At 41.2% G+C, this 24,925-nt stretch overlaps 1 protein-coding gene across 9 annotated transcripts in view; it reads left to right on the forward strand.

Annotated features, from left to right (window-relative positions):
- The first annotated feature begins 3,078 nt into the window (after positions 1-3,078).
- LOC133458507 (ephrin type-B receptor 3-like) overlaps positions 3,079-24,925 on the forward strand; it is a 64,105-nt gene continuing 42,258 nt past the window's right edge. For 2 of the 9 annotated variants that reach the window (XM_061738469.1, XM_061738478.1), the window contains exon 1: positions 3,082-3,873. In XM_061738469.1, the coding sequence (XP_061594453.1) occupies positions 3,810-3,873 (64 nt within the window). In that variant the 5' untranslated portion in view covers positions 3,082-3,809. Of the gene's footprint in view, positions 3,874-24,925 lie in introns of all 9 variants that reach the window. The other 7 variants (XM_061738471.1, XM_061738476.1, XM_061738477.1 and 4 more) reach the window with 6 other exon arrangements.

Genomic DNA, 24,925 nt, shown 5'->3' on the forward strand with positions numbered 1-24,925 from the left:
AGGCAAAATCAAAGCCTGAATTTGACCTTTTTCATAAAATGACTACTTTTCCTATGATTCGCATATGCAAATAACAATGGTGGCAATCATGACATGAATGTGCTTCTAGTTGCTCTTTAATAACGATCAGGCAGTAGAGCCTGGGCTTCAGTGGCTTTGGAAACAAATGAGAAAGTCTTCTTTGAAGTCACCAAAGATCATCTTACCCACATCACTTCACTTAAGATGATTTTCTTTTCAAACCGAATATGTTCATATGAGGTATGGAGGAATTATTCTGGGAAATTGAACAATGTTGTCATTGAGGCATTTTACAAATGCCAACCAAAGTGGTGAAAAGGTATTATTCTTGAATATGAACTTTTCTGGTATATTTTCTTTTTGCTTTTTAGGATTATTGTGCATTTCCCTCTTCAACATCACCTGAACTAATTTATCAACACATGATAGGAACATCGGCCGACATTCCAAACGTAATAATTGCTTGGAGAAAATGTTTCACTACCAACAGTGGTTATGGTTTTATTGTGTTGTTATTTATATTTATGAATTTTATGCATAAGCAATTCATAATAATTTACAATTATTCAGAAAAAAAATAAGTAAACTGAAAACTAATTTTCAGACATTGGTACAAACGCAAATACAAAGTACAATAATACATTTACTACATCTGCATGTGACTGTAAACTTTAGACCTTGTCGAAATTTTTCACTTACTACTTGCAACCTTGTCCTCAATGTTCTTTGCAATTGTCTCTTTTGGTTATTAGTACCATTGTAAAAAATTGCAATTCAACCAAAAAGAATGATCACAATAAAAGAATCTGCTTCGTGAGGCAGAGCATCTTTACTATAACATGACATTATTAATTGTATGTTCAAGCTTTTAATCGTCACTAATTTATCTGACAATGCTCTTTTATTTTAAAATAAATGTACACAAATGTAAAAAAAAGAATACATATAAATAAAATGAATGATAAGTGTTTGTCATATGTAAATTACTGCATGCAAAATAAATTATGTAGGTTGTACATCCTGATGAAAGACAACAATTTGTTTTTTTTTTAAGTTTAATATGGCAACAAAATTGAAAAATTAAAAATGTATAATTTTTTTATGACTTGCATAAAATACCCAAATGGTAGAAGTTAACTTTTTTTTTAAACTATGACCATCTTCTGACAATGGCAACAATACCAAGACACACAACAAATACGTTTACCTGCCTGCAGCTCTCATGATTTCATTCACTTATTTTTTACTTTTCAACAGTAAAAGAACAGATTTTAGACTCACTTTAACACTCAAAAACACTTCAGGTTCCTATTTGGACGAAGTAGGACAGGCAGCAAGAGACGTCGGCTCCGCATTCAGAGCAAAGCAAGCCAGTGTCAGCGACATTGATGGTTGGCTGTACTTGTATTATAACAGGGGATTGATCAGTTTTTCCCCTAGAAGTTATGCAGTTAATGTATATTCGACACCTGCTATTTAGCAGGCTGTGTAAACGCTGACTTTTTAAAGTCCAGCTTCGGGTCCTGTGAAAGTCTGTCATCACTCATATATTATTAAACTTAATTAAATGCATCCGCTTACTGTTGCTAAATTGGAGTAAACAAACCGGACAAATTATTACTCTGCATTTGAAGTGAGTGTTGACACTTGCGAGGAATTTATTGGCCTTTTGTTTGGTCAACAGTTCTGTAATTACTCCACAGATCACAGTGTTTTGTGCGCCAGACCAAATGGCCATTTCCGTTGAATTAAAGCTCTATAATGGACCCTAAAACCGACAGAGCGTTGCATAAAACAAAAGAGGCTTTCAATCCATGAAGATGGTGCTTGATGGCGACTGTTAGGACTATTGTAAATGGTTATTAACACCTTTTTTTAATGTACTGATAATTTAAGAAAAATTGTAATTTAATTATTCCCAAACTCTGGAAGTCTAAGGAAAGGGAGAGGAGAGGCTAAAAAGCCGGGCGTGACAGATGCCCGCTTGTTCAACTCATCTAAATAAGAGGAAATTTGAGACTGAATTGAGATGAATGTCGAACTGAATTAGATATAAAAGAGAGACCTATAAGTTTTTACCGGTCTGTGTTTAGTTCAGGACAGTGTCGATTCCAGGTTCTTCTGCTTTTACATTAAATTTCATAGAACTGTTCGATGCCACCGCACTTTGAGCAAAATCTAATTCATAGTTGTCTGTTTCCAACGCGCAGTCCTCTTAAACGCATGTGTTAAAATCTCGGTTTTCCCAATCCATAAACGAAGTCTCTGGGATGCAATGATGTCACTTTTATACTTACAGAAAGTCCCAGAAAGAGCGGAGTGTTTTCAATAAGGGAGAAGAAAAAAAAAATTCTGCCAGTCCATCGGAGCTTTTTCAGAGTCTTTGAAAGCTCCGATGTGACACAATTGAGGAAAAAAGTGTTTTAATCAAACCAAAAAAGAAAAGTAAAAAAAAAAAATCAACAGAAAGTTCATTTCTCCATTTTATGAAAACGGGAACAATCCGCACGGGGGCGCTGCGTGTCCATCCCTCCATGCCCCGAGAAGGAAGGGACACTTAAAATAAATAGGCTACACATATGCTGATTGGAAAAAAAAAGGACTAACTTAATTCTGTTACTAAGTGATAAGACTATTTTGGAAACACATAAAAGGGAGGAAACTATGCAAACATATCCAAGGAGGCCTAATTTCCTGGTGTCACAAAATTGTTTGAATGTCTGTCAAGGAGGAGGAGGATAAAAGATCGTTTGCTTTGCTCCAGGAAACGTGAAGGAGATGCTGAATAAAAGGGAAGCAAAACAAAAAACAACAAAAACTGAGAGTTAAAAATTGTAAGAAATGCATTCTTTTTTTTCCCCAAAAAAAGCGGCTATGGGTTCGATTTTGACAATAAATGTGAGCCCTAAGTGATTGTCAAGGTAGGCATTTTTCAGTGCAGCTGCTTGCATGGTGACGCCTCCTCCTGGAGCCCCCGGTCTCTCTCTCCCTCTCCCTCCCTTTCTCCTCTCCCTCTCTCCCTCTCTCTCTCCCTCTCTCCCTCTCTCTCCCTCCTCACACTCTCTCCTTATTCCTCCACAGCCTTGCGCTTCATTCCAGTGCACGAGCCGAGCGAAGCAGACGGTTTTTACGCAGCAGCCAAAGCGCGAGAAATTCGCTCAGGGAATAAATATCTGCGAAGCGCGCGGCTTGTTTCTTTACAGGAATACCAAACTTGATCGTTTACGCACGCAGAGACTTGCACATGCCTGTACGGGACCCTAAGACCATGCTTCCGAGACCAGTGCGACTATCTCTGCCTCTGCTCTGACCACAGAGAAAGTGCTTTTGGATTTGCCCGTGCAGCAGGCTGTCACCTCAGCTTTTACTGAGCATCAGCACTCGCGAGTGGAACTACTGCGTGGATGCTGCATGGTTGTCCGTGGACTGAACTCCTGTCTGATGTTGGCCGTGGACTGGACAACCTGCTCTGCTCTGCTCAGTCCGCAGGGAAGGGACTGGAACACTTGCGCCCATTGCCCTCTTTCTGGTTTAACAAGGCACTTTGGAGATCACTGAAAAGCGAGACGGGCTTCTGTATTATACCAGGGGTGTTATTTCCTCTGAACCCTCACCTTTGCGTGTTTTGGTGAATGGGGATAACTGTGCACCCGGAGCTTTGACTGGGACCGGGACGGCGCTGTGCGTGGAGCGACCGATCAGCCAGGATTGTATTCTTTCCCCCTCCACCACCCCCACCCTCGCTTTCTCCACCGTGGGTCTATTTACATGTCCGAGAAGACCACTTTATGACAATGGATTACTTTCTGCTTTTATGCAGCTTCTTGCTGCCTGTGGTGTCCTCCGTGGAAGGTAAGACTTTTCCTCTCCAGATTTGTTCTGTTGCGTTCCAGGCAGCCAAAAGCCTGTTTACTCTCCACCCGTCTCTCACAGGATGGGCACCGCAAGCCTGAAACTCATCCTCACCCAAATTCTCAGTTGTCTTTCAGAGCGTATTAAAACCAACCTTTTCAGAGTGACCATTTGGCTTATTTCGGGAGGAGGAGGAGGGGGGGGATCGGTGATGGTATTATTGGCTTTAGGCAGCGAGGCGCTTCTGGCCGGTGCGGGTTTCAATACACAATTGTTATGCGTCAACTAAAGCTCATCCATTTCAATGATAGATGTGTATTCTTTTTTGTAACATCAGGTATTGGCTTTGCTGGTGCTTTCTTTGTCACTTCGGGGGATTTAGCTCCACATTGCGGGTCTCTTTGGGGAGAGCCCCCACCCCGCCACCAGGCCACTTTCCCTCAGCTCTGCTGCGTGTATTTTAGGGTTGCTCGGCCGTGTGTGGCCTTTTGACATCTGGGCTCCATATCAGTTTGAGTGCTTTTTATGTATTTATTTATTTCATCTAAAAACACACCATGATAATGATGTACTTTTTAAAAAATCATTTCAAATGAAAATAAAAAGAAAATGGTTTACATATTTATTTTACCCCAGCAAAATTGTGTAAACCTGAATTTTTTTTTTATAGGAATGATTTCTCATTCATTTTTCTCTCTCTTTTATTTGCAACGTGTACACATTTTTTTTGGAAAGGTATTGATTAGTTATTTACAGTTATTTGCTTCTGTGGAGAAGCCATCTCTTTTGGCTGAGTCTAGATGTTTGCGGTGCGTAAAATCGATGAAAACTTCGTCGTTTGTCTCCGCAGCATGTTCTCATCTGTTTGTATTTGTGCATTTTAGTTTGGAATGGCTCTACGTGTTGTGATTTTGAATACGGGGTGGGAGCAGGGTTAACAGAGGCCTAAAACCTGAGCTATGAATACCATGGCTGAGGCGAGGCTCGCAGCCTGAGAAAGTAGGACAGTGGGCCACTGGCTCAGTGAAGGCTTCTCCTTCCCACTTTATTCCTCTATCTGTCGGCACAGTAGCGCACCAATGAGTTCATTTTCCAGTCGAAAATCCTTTTTTTTTTTTAAGTACTTCGGATATTTTTTACACAATAAAGAAGCTTTGAAATAAAACTCCAACATCTTTATAAACTTGACAGTCCTTAACGTACTGTTGATGCAAAACAAATACAAATTAGGGAAATCTACTGAAACAGATCATTTTGGTCATTTGTTTTGCTGAAATGAAGTATAAAGTTTAATTTATCCAAATTAAATCTTTTGATAGCACTTTTCCCCCAAGCTGCGTTAGAAAACATAAACTGTGCAATATACATCCGTGCGCCTCGCATTGGTTCCCATGTGTCAACTCATTATATTAGGAAACAAATAAATTAATACATCTCCCAGTTGCTGGTTGTGCTGAGGAAACATCACATTTCACTCCTTTATGAACTGAAACCCCTTTTTCACACACGTCCTTCTTCCTTTGTTAAATCCCCACTGACTGTGAAAATCGTGTAAGTCTTATCTGGTAAGGTTTGTTATTCATTAGAACATCTTGATAACAAATGACGGCTGCCACAAGGAGTGACGTATTCTCTAAAAGGTATTTTATAGCAGTCATCAAACTTTAGTACAAGTTTCTAATGAAAAAAAAAAAAGTTCTTTATTTTTGTTGCGACCCCCTGGTTCCCCCTGGGTGACCCCTGTGGGTCACCGGACCCCAGTCGGGAGCCCCTGAGTTAAAACACATGGCTGGGATGGATGAGTGGATTGTTGTTGAGCAGAAGCTGCGGGCTGAAAGGTGAATAGAGAGAGAGGGAAGGAGCGCGGAGTTTTCTTGACCGTGTCGCAAGTCTGGTGCAGACCAGCTTCAAGCTGATGTATTTCGTGACAACAATCCATCCTGTACTTAAGTGAATCCATAAATTGCCGCGGTCTGAGCTGATTGGGGGTTTACCTGTGCATTCAACACCGGCAGGTGATTTGTAACCGCGGCTGGGACTTGTGTCTGGTGCGTCATGGCGCAGCGGAGACGCACGAAGCCCGGCGGGGCGCGCTTCCCCGGGCGGGCCGCCGGTCACAGCGCTGCAGAAAAGGCTCCAAGAATTAACCACCCCCCACACCACCCCACCCCTCTTTTTTTCTCCCCACATCCGATTCACGAACTGAGACGTAATGATTAATGATTAAACACAAAATCTGAATATGCATGGTCTTTGCTTTTAATTACATGATCATGGGCCAACTGCGGAGGATATCTTATCTTAAATGTACACAGGCAAACACGAGTGGTAAAAAAACAACCCTTTTTTGTTTTGTTTTATATGTGACTCATAAACTCGTTTTCTGCTTTTGATATACATTTTGTGGATTTGTTAAATGACATGCGTTCATTCGAAGTCATGCCATTTTTGAATCCCATTAATTTTTTTTCTTAATATGTTGCTTTTTTTAGGGGTTTGGATGTTTCAACTTTTTAACTATAGCAGATGCTCGCGGCATTTAATTCAACCTGCTATTTTTTGTTTGAGACAACACAATTAAAAAGAAGCGAGTTCCATTGTTGGGCTCTTAAGGTCAGGGTAGCTGCTCCTGCAGGTAATAGACGCGGCCTTTCCTGGTGAACTTTCTTTCCTGTCAGAGGTCTGAGGAGACAAATTGCGTTGATGACAGTCCTCTGTGGTGTAGAGGCGGTTTGTATACCCTTTGGTGTAAATTACCTGTGAAGGAAGGAGGAAGGAAAAGGTATAAATCAGGACACGGCGTTCTTCAGGATAGGACAAGCAGCATTACACCCACTTTGGTGCTGTTTCACTTAATGCATCCCTCTGAAGAGCTTCGTGTTTAAATTATGCTTGGGTGTTTTATTTTTGTGGGATAAACACTTAAGGAACTTCCTAAGGAGTTCAGTTCAGGTCCTATGTGAATTTATTATCTTGAACATATAGTTGCAATATCCTCTTTAATTATTTTTAAACTCAACCCCGCACATTTAATCTTCAACAGCTTTCTGTCTAAACAAAGACAAATACACATGGTTTCTACTCCAGTCTCCGTGTTTTCTCTCTCTGTTTATGACTTGTGTGTTTCGTCGGGTGATTGCGCACAAGCAGGCCCTTTGTTGCGCGTGTTTGTGTTTTTATGTGGGTGAGATCACACCTCCACAGGAGCTTTCCTGTGCCTGTTTTCAATTGGCACGTTTCTCATCAAACTTGCTCTCATGATTTATTCCTGCTCTCTCTCTCTCGTTAGCAGGGGAGGTCCCTGGCCGCCGTCATCATCGGCATTATTGAAAAAATAAAGTACAGAATGAGTTTTTGATTTAAATACATAAATAAAATGAACTCCCTTTTTTTCAAAAGTATGTGAATGCGTGACTATTGTATAAAAGTTGGACTTTAACTTTATTTTGAATGCTCAATTTCTGATGAATAATTTGGCGGCATCTCAAGAGGTGTTTGCTCATTTTGATTTTGAGTCGTACAATATCCAGGTTGGGCTGAAGTATTAATTGTTTGACATTTGCGGCATCTTAGTTAGGAAAAAAGAAAAAAGAAATCAGCCTTCATGACAACGGGAAGACAGCGGGCCGTCCGGTGTCCATCCCCGCCACAAGGCCTCCGCGCAGCGCGTCAGCAGGCTGGACCGGACTCATCACTCAGGGGACTCCAGGAGCTCCTTTACATCACATTCAAAAGCAAATGACTGAACAAATGTATTTAGAGTCTTAAATGAAGTAACAAAAGCAGGCATTAGTGACTCTGCGGCTATTACACCGGCCATTCAGGAGCTGAGTGGAAATGTGCTAAAGAGGCGTGAAAGCGAATTTGCAAAATAAAGGCAGAGTCATTCTGTCAGTTCTACTCATAAATCATTCTCAGATAAACATGCTCATAGATAGATAGATCCGATCTATCTATCTATCTATCTATTTACAGAAAATTCATTTGATAAATGACTTCATTTTGTGGTCTTTATCTTCAGTTAAAGGGATGAGAAATTTCTGTCATATCCATAACTTTGAGAATGTTGAAAGTTAGACTAATGTGTCTGATTAATGGAGTGAATCCAGACTGCTCAGCTCTTTGAAGATGCAGATGGGGAGCCTGCATGGCTGTCTTCTCACTAGAAGCACTCAGACTTTTAGAAATAAATTAAAAAAATAAAGATAAATAAGTAAATATATATAAATATATATGTCAGATTTTAAAGTTAAAGTGTTTTAAATTACATATAAATTACATTTTAACATTTTAATAAAAAATGAATATACTAAACTATCACTGTTTATGTTTATGTTTATTAAGGATCCCCATTAGCCGACGCACAAACGCCAGGCTAGTCTTCCTGGGGTCGTATTTAAAAAGTACAATATAAACAACAATACACAATAACATACAATTCCAGTTACAAAACATACACAGATCCAATTGCAATTAAAAAGAGAAGAAAAAGAAAAGAATAAATCACAGTTCCCAAAATGATAACACTGTACCACTGTACTGTACTGTACTACTGTTATTCGTCAACCCAATCTTGCACCAAAGTGCTCCTCATAAAACAGAGTTGTTTTTGGTGTACCGAAACTCCACTAATATATATATATATATATATATATATATATATATATATATATATATATATATATATATATATATATATATATATATATATATATATATATATATTATAAAGACATGAGAGGCGGCAACAGTGCCTGACCCAATTGGAATCAGCACGGATCCAAGCTAGTCAGCGGGTCATATGTTAGAGGCCGCCGCCATGTTGAGCAGATGTAGTCTGACTTTGGCTCAGATTGGCGTAAAGCGCTTGGGAAGATGGGAGGAGGGGGGGAGTGGATGACGACATGTTGGGAGTTGGGATGCTTTGGGAGGAGCAGAACAATGGCGGCGGTTAGGTTATGGAATGGATTCGGATCAGAGTCCTATGAGCTGACAGACTTTACAGAAGCAACAAGCAAGTGAGAGCTCATGCATATCTGCTGATGGCTCATGGCTCAAATGGCGGCATGGAAAGATTCACTGAGGTGGAATTTCACATGCAGATAAGCGGCAGCCGTGTTGGACCTGGGGGGGGGGGCATTTGTACAGTACAGGATGACATGGGAGAGTACAGTAACAGCAATGAAAACAGGGATGTGATTAAGGCAGATTTCCTTTGTAGAACTTTAACACAGTCTAAATTGAAGTTTAAACTGAATGTGAGTCATGGAAAGCCACCAGCTCTGTGGCAATGTACTTACAATACTACATCAGTCAATAGCTTCACTCGCGGCTTCAGAACATCAAGTGGCACCCTAACAAAAGTGTTTTGTTACAGTAACGCAGTAGTTCACAAGTCAATTAGTTTACCTGAATATATTGTTAAATTGTTTGGCAAACATGTTTTTTTAATACCTCTACATTCATCTCCAACAACTCCAGGCAACTATAGTGCTAATTTATATCAGCCATTTACATGACAGTAATTAATCTAGGTATCGTCAATCCAGCTTTTTTAATATGATTTTTGAATGTGGTCAAAGAAGCATCACCAGTAAATCCACACTTTTAAACATCTACTAAAACTGGAGTAAAACATATATTTAAATGTGATTGAACCCTGACAAACAGAGTAATAAGGTCAAGTAAACCTTCTTAACATTATTTCTCTTATGGGTTTGTCGTCATGGTTCATGTAAACAGGCCCTTGTAAGTAGTCTAAACTAGCAGCAGCTTCACCAGGGAGGGTTCCACAACAGACATTTTATGGACCACCAAAATGTCTGTGTGCGTGTATACAGTGTGCATGGCTGTTTCGTATGTATTGCATTTGTGTGTGCAGTCGATCCTGGCATCCAAGCAGGGGAGGCCTTATGGGACAGCAGGTCTTTGACACCCACTGTTGAGAGCAAGCAGGGGAGGGTGAATGTGTCTGGGCCTGCCCACCACACACACATGCACGAGCGCACACACATGCACGAGCGCACACACACACACACACACACACACACACACACACACACACACACACACACACACACACACACACACACACACACACACACACACACACACACACACACACACACACACACACACACACTGCTGCTGTCTGCAGTTAGCCAAGCAGAACGAGAGAGACAGAGAGGGATAGATGCAGGCTAAGGGAGTGAAAGAGAGTCAGGGAGAGATTTTACACTCGTGGGCAGAGCAAGATGGGTGGTACATCTGCACAGCAGGAGTGTGCTTATTGGTAGGTTGCAGGGGTAGGGGAGTGTTTGTGTGCACACTGTTGGGGGTGCAGTATGTCTGGGTGTGCTCAATCCAGTAAGAAGGATTAAAATAAAGTAATGTGATAACTGCACACGGCGATGGAGACACTATTTTAGCATTAGTAGAATATTGCTGTTTCATGTTTGGTTTACATTGTTTGAATTAAAAAAAAAGAAGACATACAACCATTTGAAATCGCTAACCAAGACAGGGAGGGAGCTTCCACTATGTTACGTAAAAGTATATAAATTACTTTCAAAATGCTGATGTAATGTTTGAAATAATATCAATGGCTATCAGCGCTGGTGTTTTACATCTTCTGTCTGCACCAGAAATTACCATGTGTCAAACCGTCCAAAATATAAGTGAGTTAGTACCTGCTGTGATTTCCACCCACAGTCAACCCACATCGCTCGACCCCACAAGCCACGAAGGAGTCCACCTGGTGAGGTGGGGCTCACTCCCTGAAGTGACTCCTGCTCCTGCTCAACAATAGCTGCCCCAACACAATTAAGCTCCAGGTTTTAACCTGCTTGAGAGGTAATAATTATAGATTGAAGAAGGGTGTATATATATTTAGATAGACCGACATTCCAGTGCTCATTAACTTGCATATGATAGATACACAATTGGGTTCAATCCAAAACATCAGTCATAGACGGGGCCAGCTATGTCCGGGGGACTTCTCAGGACCTGGACTGCTCAGTGTGAACACGTGACCAGGGTTCCACTGAGGTTTTGAAGGGTGGAGTTTTAAGGGGCAGACTTTTTCCTCCAGCAGCTTTATCCACCTCAGGGCCTCCTCCTGCCACTTCTTTACGAGCTACGGACTCTTGTAACAAATTTTTGCCAGCAGAGCAGAAAGAGATCTTTGATATTTGTCTTTAAAAACGGCCAGTTACATCTGTGTTGAGAGTGGACGCAGCTGTAAAACTGTGGGCCTTGAGGGGGGAAGAAAGGCCACATTACCTGGTTTCAGCCTCTCCTGGTCTTGTTAAATATAAGAAAAGAGATTTCCAGGGAATGGGAATGTAGATTTCTTTGTTGGGCTGAACCATGGCTGGGCGGTAATGGTAAGACATTTTGAGTCAGACGGCATAGCTCCAGGCCTTGTTCCTTTCAAGAGCTGAGAAACAGCTTTTGCTCATTTTCAAACCGCCATCCTGAGTCAGACTGTGTGTGATGATAGGTACTGCTTCAAAGGGAAATTCTAAATTCATGACTGATGTGATGGGCTCAAATGTCCACTGTAATTAACCATAATGCATGTGTGAGAAAAAAAAGTGTTTGTATGGAGTATATTTTACTTGGTCAGAGGGTCTGTGCGCTAGTCATCCTATTCGTATTGAGAACAGTGTTCCACCGGTATTTTACGTTATTCTGCTCCACTTCTCATCCTTGGTGTCAAAAACATTCATGACCTGCACTTCATCTACACTTCAAACGGCCCGCGAGCAAGAGAAGGGCTCCCCATTTCTATTAGATATTTCTCCCTTTTCTCTTCTCACCTTGTCAAGAACAGCGGCAGGTTTAACCAGATCCCTGGTCCCATATCAACAGTTCACCAGATTCATTATGACCATCTTAAACAAGCTCCTCTACATAGCTCACTCAAGGCGACGCCAACACATTTCAGTGGCAGAAGCACCGGTCACATACGACCTTTTGTCAAGCTATTTACATAATCCCCATGGTTCCACAGCGCTGCCTCCCTCCGATGCTGCCAGCTGTGGGGAGCATTCACTTAACCTCAGCTAAAGTTGATGTGGAGTCTTGGTGACACAGTAACTTTAAAGTTGAAGCCAGTACAACATTTAAAGGTGAGGACAGAAGAAGGGTATGGATGCCCAAATAGCTGCTATCAAGGCAGGCGTTTCACGAGGGCAATCTAGCAAATGTAGAGGTGTTCCTTTTGGTGTGTTGCTGTCCGGGAGTTCTAACACCAGGCCATTTGGCAGAGGTGCAAATAGAAGATGGCTATTAGGGAGTATGTGTGAGACAAATAAACTCATTTGGTGTATTTGCAGCTGCAGACAGAGGATGGGAAACAGCCATCTATATTAGTTGTTGATGGAGAAGAATAATTGATCATATATGCAAATTAGGGCTGTTCGATTTTGCCCAAAAATAAAATCTCGATTTTTTTCTCTCAAAATCCGATTTTCGATTACGATTATTTTGTGAATTGACAAAAGGCAAAGAAATGATTTCAAATATGCTGTTTTTTTATTGAACATTTGCCCCATTGGGCTTTAAGTGCAAACTTTCCTCTTATTAAACCAAAAATGAATTAATAAAGTGCAAAACTCTGTAAAATAAGTTGAAAAAAAGTTTTAAAAAATATAATAAAATATAAAGTTTTATCTCTGAAAAAAAAATCAGCAAATCAGCACTTGCAAACATACAGCAAACATACAGTGGCATGTTCCAACGCCCCCTCCTACACTAAAGAGCCTCTCCCATGGGGCACTTGTCGCAGGTATTGAGAGGTATTTCCATCAATCATTAATATGGTATCAATCATTAATATGTTGCAGACAAGGTTAAAAAAAAAAAAAAAATAAATAAAATTAAATTAAAAAAAAAAGTGAAAAATCGATTTTACGATTTTCACGTTTTAACATCGTTCTAATTACATAATCGCGATTACAATTTAAAATCGATTAATCGAACAGCCCTAATGCAAATGCTTAAGTTTCAAATGTCTTGATAAAATACAGCAATGATCCTTCAATTCATAGTATACTTTCAAATCCTTTGTGGTGTTTTATATGTCTGCATACGTGTTGGTTGTTAGCTGTGGTTTTTCACAGTGAATTCACATCAAATGTTGTGGGAGACCAATTACAACAAGCCAGATGAAAGAGCCAGACAAGATTTGCTGACCCCCTCCCCCTTGTGTCAAGTCAGGCCATAAACAGCTTTCCTTTCCCCTCTCACACCTTATGGGAGTCCCTTCTGACCTCTCATCCCACCCTTTGCTCTCTCACTCACATATGAAGGGTGACAGTTGCTTACTCACTTTGGCATACACACATATGCACAAATTACACTCACCCATTACACATGCATGCAACCCCCTCCACATCATCACCCTGGTGCTCACCTCTTTGGGTCAGACCCCACATTCACACCCATTCAGCCTTCTGCTAATGAATCAATCAGCTGATCCCATTCATATAATTTCTGTCAGACCCAATCGATCAGCCTCTTACACCCTGTCCTAAGTGAACAGCAGGGAAGCTCAGAGATTGGGAGGAAATGAAAGGGTTTGAAGCATCCACACAGTTCAAAGACTCCTCATTTCTTATCTCCTTTGGTTTCCCAGAAATATTGTATTTTGATGGTGTGGAGCAGTGTGCATGTATAGGGTGTAACTTGAAAGAGAGGGAAGGGATTAAAAAAAGATCAAGTCAGCAACACGTCTTTCAAAGTTTATGTTCAGTATCTGACCTTCATATTACCTTTTGAAGAATTCACATATTACTGCTGCAGGTTCCAACAGGACCTGAAGGCAATAGATGATGGAAGTTAGGGATGCTCTTAATTTTTTCTACGATGCATAAAGCCCCTAACCCTCCTCTGGAATGTGATCCTCCAGCTTGACCAAGTGAGCAGTTTGTGTGGTGAATCCAGCTCTCAGCATGCTCCCATCTTCCACCTACTAAGTCGAAGTCAGAACGGTTATCGTTTATTAAGGCCCCTTGAATTCGAAGGTGTAGGCATTGTGTGAGGCCACGCAGAGAGAGATAAAAGGGAGGCAACAGTAGTTGGTTCAGTGGGTTCTCTTTTTCAAAAGCCACTTAGTTCTGTTTATTGGCTCACCAGTTCATTTCAAAAGGTGTTGAGCGAAGACACTATGCAGGCCAGAGGTTCTGGGATTCAAGGTCAGCTGAGCTGAACTTGCGTGAGAAAGGATGGAAGAGAACAGACAGTCAGCAGAAGAACAAAAGGAAAGCACGTGGAAAGATGAGCAGAAGAGGTTTGAGCAGAAAAACTACAGTAGTCTATAATCTCCTGACTTGGAATGGTGCCACCAATCTATCATCCAAGTCTTTGCTTTCACACTATGCAGCTTCCTTCCAGATACAGGACTGCACCTGAGAAGGAAGATCCACTGCTTTTCATCAGTGCCTTTCACTAACTCTTACCCCCAGTCTCTGTCTCTTGCACACTCGCATTAGTCCCACATGAAAGGTCCAGGCTTTGATGTAGTCTGGAGGGAATCTGCCAGTGGGATTTTTAATGAGTGTTACGGTGCCAATCAATGAAAGCATTGTGTGATAATTTCAAGATGTAGTTTCGGATATTGTCCAATTGGGTGAGTCGAAGGCATATGGAGCAAAATGGCATATGGAGCAAAATGATTGAAGTTAAACAATAGACAAAAGAAGTGAGTAAACACAACTCTATATACACTGTGACTGCAAGCTTAACAATAGCCTGGCATTGTCATTTTATTACCCAACCAAATATCCAAGATATACAAATCCCTGTTAATTCATTTATCTGTGTTAACAACACTTGGTGTTTTTTACAAACATCTGTTCTTTTACAATGTGTGAATGTTTACCTTTAGCTCACATGTTGATTTATACAGGCCAATACACTTTATTGCCATTTGATCAGAGGAAGTACAAGATAATCAGGTAAACTTCATGCCCGCCTCCCCCATATATTTTGTCAGCTAGACCTATAAGGCCCTGGTGATTATGAAAACTTGTGAGGGTCAGTATCCTTTTACTTGCCTCGTTCTTGGCCTGTGATCTCTCTGCACCTTCTCCTAAGCTGTCATTCTGGTCCTTTGTTCCAGTGTGTCATCCAGTTTTCCCATGGTTCTGCAATCTGCCCCTCACGGGTTACCTGCTCTTTGACTAGAGCTTAACACATTTACAGTATGTTCAAAATTACAGTATTATACTTAGCCTGCTATCCAAACAGTGACAGTAAGCATCTGGGAGACGGATGCTGCTTACTTCTTGGAGACCTATAGTTTCCTGCCTTTTGATAAAGTCTAGATTGTCAAGATGGCTCACATTTTTGTGTGTGGATTGGAAAGTCTCCACTAATTCCGCTGACTGAAATTGTTTCCTGTGCCATACAAAAGCCAAATGGTGCTCAGGAAATTGAAAAACAAAAATGTCAAAGAAGTTCAAAGACCAACACTTACATGACAGGTTTGGCATGTGCTTTTATTCCAACGTGTCATTGTTCCTTTTTTCACAAAACACATTCCCTGTGAGCAGACAATATGAAGGATTAGCCCAGAAGGAACGGCTACAAAAGAGAAGCAAGACTGCCTCCGATGGCTGTAACTCAATATGTTGGTTACGGTGGCAGAGGGTGTCTAAGTGTGAGTTGCTCGAGGTGTCTTGGTTTGAACGACCTACCCAAATGGCCTAGAGTGTGAAAACAATCAACAGAGACATGAAAGTGTGAGTAAGAACACACACACACACACACACACACAGACACACACACACACACACAACACAGGGGTCAGATAACCCCTGGCCAGATGGGGATGATCAAGTGAACACAGGAGAAAAGGTTGTGGGGGGGTTGCAGTGTTGATGCCACCTGTGTCAGAAAAAGGATACAAAAACATTGCCCCTTGTGCCATTTTTGGCCTGTACAAAGCTTCTGGGGGGCAGGAACTAAAAGGGTGCTGATGATTAGAGATTCAATTTAGCACGCTATCAATCAAAGCCACCAAGATAGACAGGATCGCTGCCGATATTTCTTCCTTGCAACCAGATTGGGCTGGAGTCTCATGGGATTCACGCCCTTTTTTCACGCTTTGTTAATTAAGCAACCAAGCTGCCCCTGCACTTACTTATTTATGAATCTTGGCTTCGACCTATACCGAAAATCACTTGGTCTCCCCTAATTAGTCTCTCACTAATGGTCCTGCTTTCAGACAATTCTACACCCCCCATTTTGTCAATGCACACACCAAACTGTAACACCCATATGACCTTGACATTACACAACCCACGTTGTCTGGTGTTGCGTTTCTGTGGTCCTGGATAAAGTGCTCCTCATGGGATAATGAGGCAACACTTAAAAAAATCAATCTCCATCTCCATCTGTCTAAGTAATTCCTCACCTGTTTATCAACGTAAGACCAGAGGAGTGTGAATGTTTTTTAGCCACGAGTGCGATTATTTATGGAGAGGAATTAGGAAAAAAAAACATAACTGGAGGGTTCACTATGGTCAAATACTAACACTTTCCCAGGGCAGTGGGGGTTAACGCAGCGATGATTTATTGATCTGTGTGATATTTTAAACTGTGGCTTGTTGCAAATATGAAAACCAAAATATTCATACATGACATCATTAACTACAACTCTAATAATTACTGTAACCCCTAGTCGGTCCAGCAGACACCCTACTCAAAAAAGTATTTCATTTCATTTTTTTCCCCCTCTCCATTTCCTTTAATTAAGTCACAGTTCAGGGTTGGGTCAGTAACCTCAATTGTTGAGGCCTTATGTAGTGTGGATTGAATCTCGCCATCACTGATCCCTGAGTCAGATTTAGTAGCCAACAGCCTCAGGGATTCATTTGTATTCCTCCCACTTCGGCTAGTTCAGGGTCAGGGCCAACGACTGATCAGGTCATTGGTAAGCCAGAGCCATTGGTGGGGGCATTGCTTACCTCAAGTATCTTTCTTGGACCCCCAGGAGGTCAGGGCTGTGTGTAAATCTGCAGAACGTAGATGGAACTAAATGAGAAACCTGGTGATATTTGTTGGTGCATTACATTTCCCATGTCTTCATTTGTAGATAAATAACAAACTTGAACCTCAGTCTAGTTCATTTCCTTCAAGTCAAATCATTGATAAACCTAACCTAGCTGAGCATATGTGCTAATGGGAGAGTTTAGGCATAAACACTGGGATTGTTATTTTTTAACTAACCAGGTTTGCCGCAGGCAGTGTTATAAGACCAAAGTAAGGCAGGTGTTCAGTGAGAGGAAATTTCTAAATTAGTTATGACCAGGTTATTCAGTAAATGGCTTAAATTTTGCTGGATTAAAAAAAAACAAGATTCTTACTTATTTCTGTGTATTTACATGTAAGTTCCTTCATGCAAAAAAAGCATAGCTTGTTTCTGAACAACCTCACTACTTATCTCTGTTTATCAGTTGCAAACAATCCAAGTAATATTTCAAACTGAGTGGGCTTGTCAAAACAGCCAAAGTTAACGTTTAGACAGATATTGGCTGTTGTTAAGGACATATACACACACAAACACACATGTGCACACACTCATACATCCATGTGAGATGAAAGTTCCTGTTTCAGACATAAGAAAATGTGTATGTGCACAAACATGCACTGTGTCAGCACATTAATCAATTGGTGCCTGGCGGCCCTGTGGATAAGGGCTACTGAGTGTGTGTGTGTGTGTGTGTGTGTGTGTGTGTGTGTGTGTGTGTGTGTGTGTGTGTGTGTGTGTGTGTGTGTGTGTGTGTGTGTGTGTGTGTGTGTGTGTGTGTGTGTGTAGGTGTGTGTGTGTGAAGGTAGTGGTGGTGTGGGATAATTGGTGACACCCCGCTCCCTCTAAACTGCCAGCTTTAGTTACACATCAATGAAGGGTGAATAATACATTAGCTAGGGTAGCTTGTATCCCTCCTACATATCCCAAGAGAAAGAGAGCGATGGAGAGGTGGACAGATGACAAAATGAAAAATATCTACACCATATATCTCTGATAGGGAAGAAAACTGGAAAAGATCTTTAACCTGAAGCTCCTTGTCTGCTTGGAACACATTTATCATCAACACCACTCAGCCAAACTATCAAACTTCACCCCAGCTGCCTTTAGCTTGTGTCCCTTTCCTCCCTTTTCCTGATGCATGTGTCATCCTCTCACAGTTACAGACACCTTCAGATGAAAGGCCAGAAAAGGCATCATCTCTTGGCCTTCTGTCTGGACTCAAATTGTACAGTGTGTGTGTCTGCATGTTGAGACTGCTGTCCTTGGCAGTTGGTCTGTCTCTATGCACATGTATGCACATATACAGTATGCGTGTCCAGTGTGTACGAGTGTGTGTATGTGTTGCTAACTGCTGTATGATTTATTCCTTCTTTCTCTGGCGTTGCTGTCTGGGCCCCCTCAGTGTGTCATGCCAATGCACAGAGGTCTTTATGTAATTGCAGTGGGCCTCTGAAAGCCCCCTGCCATATGGACCCCAGCAGCCTTGGATCTCTGTCTGTCCATCCGTCTATTACATTTAATTGCCCAGAGCCAGGGTTCTTTACTGCAACTATCTATTGAGTAGTTGCTCTATAGGTTAAATACATTAATATGTAATAAGGTTTGGGACCTCAGCCGTCCCTGACCATGAGACTGACCAGATAATGCTTAGCTGGGATGAGAACAGGTATGGTCAGTGGTGAAGGCTCTTAGCAAGGTTTGGCTTTTCCTATTTCTTTCACTGCCAACTACATGCACTTTCCATTAAAAAACCCCAACATAAAATAGAGGATAGCCCTAAGTACAATGACATATAGTTTTGGTGTGAAATCAATGAGTTATTGGAATTATGTGCTTTAATGTGCTTTTGGAATTATGCTATAAAAGAAATATTTATTTTAAAGGGTTTATTGAATGTATGGCATCATACCTTCAGAGTTATTTACAGACTTACAGTATGCCAGATGGACACAGCTGGGGTGCCTCAAATGTGAAACCAGTGAGGAAATCTGTTAAAGTGCAAAAGCACTGATGGCCACTAGGGGCTGCCTTCAAAACATGTTTAGCTCAAAAAGACTCAGCCAAACAATATAAACCTCTTTCATTAAAAAGGTTAAGTCAATACACTCCCCCCCATAATTAATCAATGTGGTGCCACAAAAAGTACTTTTTAGTGCACATCATGTTTTCTTTCAAAATAATTTCACACCAAAAAAAAACAAACAAAGCAACTTATTTTACAAAAGCTTACTGCTGTGCTTCACCTAAGGGGAGCCACTTTGCAGCAACATAAACCAAATGGCTGAAATGTAATTTTGATGCACACATAAGGCAGAGCAGATATTAGCTATGACAGAATAGTGTTTTAAGACTTTTATGGATGCTCCAAAAGCGCTCTGATTATGCTTCCCTCCTTGCTCTTTCATTAATAATGCTTTTAGTTGCTAAAGAGGTAAAGTCCATTTGCGTGGAGGAGGTCTGACGAGTCAAGTTATTACAGCAGCCAAGTGTGAGATTAATTAACTCAGTGGTGATTAAGAAAAGAGGCCCAAGAAGGGGAGGCGAAAAGAGACAGAGACAGTGTGATGCACAGCATCCACTCCAAGCAGATCAACATGATTAATCTCATCAAGCTATTAACATGCGTGTGGCATCGAAAAACAGTATAAGCATGATTAATAATGGTGTCCCCTCTTCACCTTTTACTCTGTCAATGTTTCTCTCTCAACGAGCTTAAGTTGTAAAGCCGGAATAGATGCATGAAAGTGTTTCAGTCATCAGCATGCAGCTGTTTGTCATCATAGATCATAAACTCTTGGTCATATGTTGTTCATATCAAATATTTGTGTATCAAAGAACTGGCTTTAAAAAAGCAGGGGAAAACAAGGCTGCAAAAATAAATAAATAGATATGACGCGCTTTGGCAGGGTAGAAACATGAACTACGTCACTTCACAGTTTGAAAGGTGGTTAGTTAGTTATAGCCAAGAAACCCACAAGAGAGGACGAAAAGATCAAGATGAATGGGAGTGGTAGCCACATGTGTTAAAGAGAGAGACTGTCATAAAAGCACAAAGAAAGAGACAAGAAGGGAAGAAAGGATAAAACCATGTGGATGACCTGCCCAGTTTACCTTGACAAGTATTTCATATAAAGAGCATCTGGTGTCTGAGTGCCTCTGGGTCCTTGTTCCAGTTCCTGTTTGCATTTGAAATGTTGCGTGCTAGTTTAGAGTAGTTTTTTTGTTGTTTGTTTGTTTTTTTACATAAGAAACCACTCCCCAACTTTAATAAAAGGGCACATAGAGAAAGGCAGAAAGAAAGAAAGAAAGAAGAGGAAGAGGTCGCCTTTTGTGATCTTTGTGTTTATGGATTGGCGTGGCTTTTACAGAAAGGGTGTGTACGTTTGTGAGAGTGTGGCAGTCCCACGGGCCTGCGGAGCCTGACCTGGCTGGTTGCATTCCTAACTCCAACCTACTCCAACCTTCCTTTTGTTCTTGGAATATTTGACCAGAAAGACTAATGTTGGGGCAAGCAGATATACTGTAACCCACTCTGTGCCTGTTAAGCAAGCGGATGCGGGAAGTTTGCGTGTGATGTGCGATAGTGGGATGGGGTGTAACCATTCATCTGCTAAAATACCACATCTGTGATTTTTCTTTTTCTATCAGGTAAATGAGGGCTTACCTGGGAAATTAACACGACTAGCAGTGATAATTGACTTGATAATTATCCTGCAACATCTTCATAAATCATTGGCGGTTGCTCGATGAGCCGACACGCTGTATTTAGTATGTCTTGTTGATATCTGCGCTAATGGGGTAGTCCCCAGCTCCCATCATACTGTAGTTACGTTATTTTGTTTATTTAGGGTGCAAGTTTCTGAATAGAAACAGAAAAACAACAAGTAAACCTCAAAGACTGTTGATTTCTACCCACAGATTTTTTTTAAAGTGCTTTTAATTGGAAGCCACTGGCATGTGGAAAATGTAGACCACATTGGGGTTTTGCCCCTCTAGGCAGACACTCAGGCAGCTGTTCGGGGTGTAACAGGAAGTAGCCTTCTTTAATTAGATTCAACTCAATCATTACACACTGCTCTGGAAGTGCACCGTAAGGTGAACCGATCTGTTTGCAGATGACTGTATTAGCAGAGACTGTAATGGGAGAAACAATTGTTAGAAGAACACAGTGGGACAGAAAGCTGGAGAGTGAAAGAAGTGGGAGGCCATGCGTCTGTGAGAGACCCAGTGTCTGCTAAAACAGAATGGTAAAGCTGGGTGCTAAGCCCTTTTCTTGCAGTGCTGAGCCATTCAAAAAAGCCACGGCTTTTATTCAGTGCCTGGTTCCAGCTCTTTCTGGGCTGCACCCCCTGTGAACAAACAGCATCCGTGTATTTGTGTGTATGTGTCTTAATAACATGTCTCGTTTCTGGTTTGTATGTTTTGAGAATAATGTGTGTGCACTGGCATTATGTAAGTATACAGTATGAGTTTGTGTTTGCCTGTGCTAGAGTTCTGTTAGTTGAGTCAGCCATCACTGACACACAAAATCGTCTGAAACCTGTTATTAGAGCTGTGAAGTATTTGCTAACACACAATACAAATGTACAGGCAACAAAATGCCCATCCTCTATTGAACAAAACGTGACGTATTTGCATGTTATTTTGGTGCATGCTTCTGTTTACGATGCCCCTGTGGCGCTCTGATTATCAGCAGTTTGAACCCATACAAGCAAATGCCAATTGATTCACACAGATGAGTGTGTGCATGCATAAGCCAACACTGTCCTCTGTACCTGTGAAATGCCTCAATTGAAATTCCCGCATTGGTCCCCAAGGACAAGCTGCTCCTCTTAGGGTTGTATGTACAGTTTTGGCCTGGGAATCTGCGCTGCTAGCTGCTACACAGTAGAGCAATCGAGCTGTTATGAATGGATGCAGTGGAGCAGACGAAGCCTAGAAGGAAGAGGGAAAAAAGAAATGGGAGCACAGGGAAGGAGAGAAGGAAGTGAATGAGAGTAAAAAATAGAGAGAAAGGACATCAGTGATAGAGATATGGGTCCCTGAGCTGTGCTAAAGCAATGAGCAGGAACAGTTCCCATCAGGCTGCATGTTAAATGTAGACACTTGAGGCAGACACACAAACAGAGGACACGGAAGATGTCTACACTCTGTCTCTGTGGGCTTCTGCATGTCAACATGCCAGAAACACCGTGCAGGAATTGCAGAAACCGTGGGGGATACAAGAAAGCTTGCATTCGTCCTCTCCATCCTCTTCCCATTCCTCTCTTCTGTGTTTTCTCCTCCCTCTCGATCGCCCATTTGTCACCTCACCAGTCCCTCTTGCCTTTTGCTCGTCTTTTTCTCAGCTGTGTACCCCCTTCACTTTGTCTCTTGTTTGAATATCTCTCATTTTCTTTTTGTTCCTATTTTTTCCATGTTTCCCCACTTAACCCACTTTTACGCCATAACTGCTCATAAACATTCTCTGCATCAACGAGTTTACACCATTTTTTTGTCTAAATCACAAGAAGCCACGCCCTACACTGGAAATCATTATCTCTCTGCATTCTCCCCAGACGCATCTCCACTACTCATCGCAATAGCTAAAATGCAACTGTTATCTCCTTGGTCAGACGGGGAAGCTCTGAGCTAAAAATACAGAGATATGTTCATACTCTGTTTCTGTCTTCACGCGAGACATTCTTTCTTCATTTCCATTTATATGAAACAAGAGGGACTTGCAGTCGAGCTGCTTCGTTTTCATTCCCATCGTCATTGTGTGAGTCTGCTAGTTTGCACACAACTGATCTGGTGATCATATATTTTGATTCAAAAAGTAGACAAAGACTCTGTATAAAAATAAGCAGTGAGGAGATGGTTGCCAAAACCTCAGCTAGATACAGGATATTGTAAATGACTTGGTTAGCATGACGTTTTGACACTCACCTGTCACAGTTTTAGCATACACCACTAATAACCCAAATCCCTTCAAGAGGCGGAGGCGCCAGGTGAATTTCTGCTCACAGACAGGAACCATGTGTAAGCATTCTTCTCATACCTGCATGGCACTCTTTGATTCAATTTAATTAGAATTTCCAGAGGATTGTAACATTTGATTTAAACAAAACTTATGTCAGTTAAAGGGGTTATCTCAAGACTAATTAAATTATAGTGTATCTTCCCCTCTTCTTGTTTGACCTTTGAGGCACTTCGTATTTATTACTGTCTGCGCTACCTCGCATGATCCTTATCAGGTTGTGAGCTATGGAGTGTCGTTTGTTCATTAGCCTTATCCACAGAGGACCTATTGGAGCAGTCCGCATATCAAAGAATATCGGCACCGCTTTATCTCAGTAAATGACTCTGCCGCCCCCCTTTTATGTTTCCTCTTTGAGGAGGAACATATAATGAGGCATTGTTGAACATCAGTAACAAGATTTAAACGAATCAACATTTATTTTTTAAATTATTCTTTTTTAAAGAACAAAATAATAAATTAGAATTTCAATCAGTTGAGCCGCTGCTGGACTGTTTGACAATCGCCTATTTTTTTCTTTTTCATAGATAATTGCCGCTTATTCAGGAAAAAAAAGGAAAAAGATAAATAAGTAATAGTCATAATCTTGGGTCTCTGTTGTGTAAACTTTTTGTCAGTGCCAAGGTTTATTTTTTCTTTAGAGGAATTTTTATAAAGATTTTTGAAACTACTACCCTCCCACAGTTCCTGCAGTTTTGCAGTTCAGTGGCCTTCGCATCTAACATCTCTCATCACTGACTGCTTCATCCAGTCAGTGATGAATAAGCCACAAAGTTGAATTAATGCTCACAAAAAATTTAAGTTTCTACATTCGAGTATGACACGCGTAGCTGTACTGATCAGAGTCGGGCCATCACTGCTGCCTTGTTATCCTGACTGCAGGGGTGGGGGGGCACTTTATCAGCTCTGGAAGAAGATGTGCTCCTGAGGAAGGAAACGGGGTTCCCTGAGTAGCTGGGGCCTGAAATTGAGTGACATGTCTGTCACATGGCTGGTCCATGTGATCTTCGACTCTCCGACTACCGTAGTTGCAAAATTGTTGGTGTAGTTTTTCAGCAGCATCTTGCTTGCTTGGCACTCGGTTTAGAAAGTTTCTGTTCTTACAGGTTTAGTGAACAATGAGTGCAGTTCCAGTTTAAAACTGTTGACTTCTCAACAGAAATCAGCAGAGAAACTTTCTTCGTCTGCTACACCTGAGTTACCACTAGGATTTAACTTTTTGTGCACCCCCCCACCCTTTTGTTTATGGAAGGAGACAAGAAAGATGAGTGTCCGGCCAATTCTGCTAAGATGGTAGCCATTGAGGGCATGCAGTGTCTCACATTTACACCCGATTTTCTGACTGTTATGAATGAATCATTGGGGTAATTGCAGTTCACTGCATAATTGTCAGTATGAACACACTTATGCCCTCAAAACCTTAAGTATAAGGGCACAAGTATGTGATTTGGAACACAGGGCTATTGTCTTGCCTTATTATAGTTACATGTTGTGTCTCGCTGTCTTCCCCGATCGTCTCAACTGTTCTTATGAGTGTGTATTATCTTGTTGTTTTTTCTTCCTCTGCTTTCTTCTCATTCCTTACCTCATTCTGTTTGGCACATGACTCTTTGGATTTTAAGCTCTTCATTATATCCTGCTGTGACAGCACTTCTCGTTCTATTGGGTTTTTGTTCAAATAAAGGGACATTATTTATCCCTCATGCCTCTAAGTCTTACTCAGGTCCTACAGCTTAACAACAGCCTTTCTTGCATACTTTTTTTTTGTCTTATTTAGCATAGATAATGTAACTGTACAGTTTGTTTGTTTCTTTTTTTTTTCCTGATTTTTGCTAAGGTGCAAGTGAAGCTTGAAACATTTGCATTCAAAGGAATTGCTTGGTGAAACCTGTCCCTGAATGAAACTATACTTCGAGTTTATGTTATAAATAGGTTATGCCGATAAAGGTGACGCTGATGCTGGGAAATGCTTGTTATTTTGATGTGTGCCAAAG

This window comes from Cololabis saira, chromosome 13 (genome assembly GCF_033807715.1).
Source record: "Cololabis saira isolate AMF1-May2022 chromosome 13, fColSai1.1, whole genome shotgun sequence".
Classification (NCBI taxonomy): domain Eukaryota; kingdom Metazoa; phylum Chordata; class Actinopteri; order Beloniformes; family Belonidae; genus Cololabis; species Cololabis saira.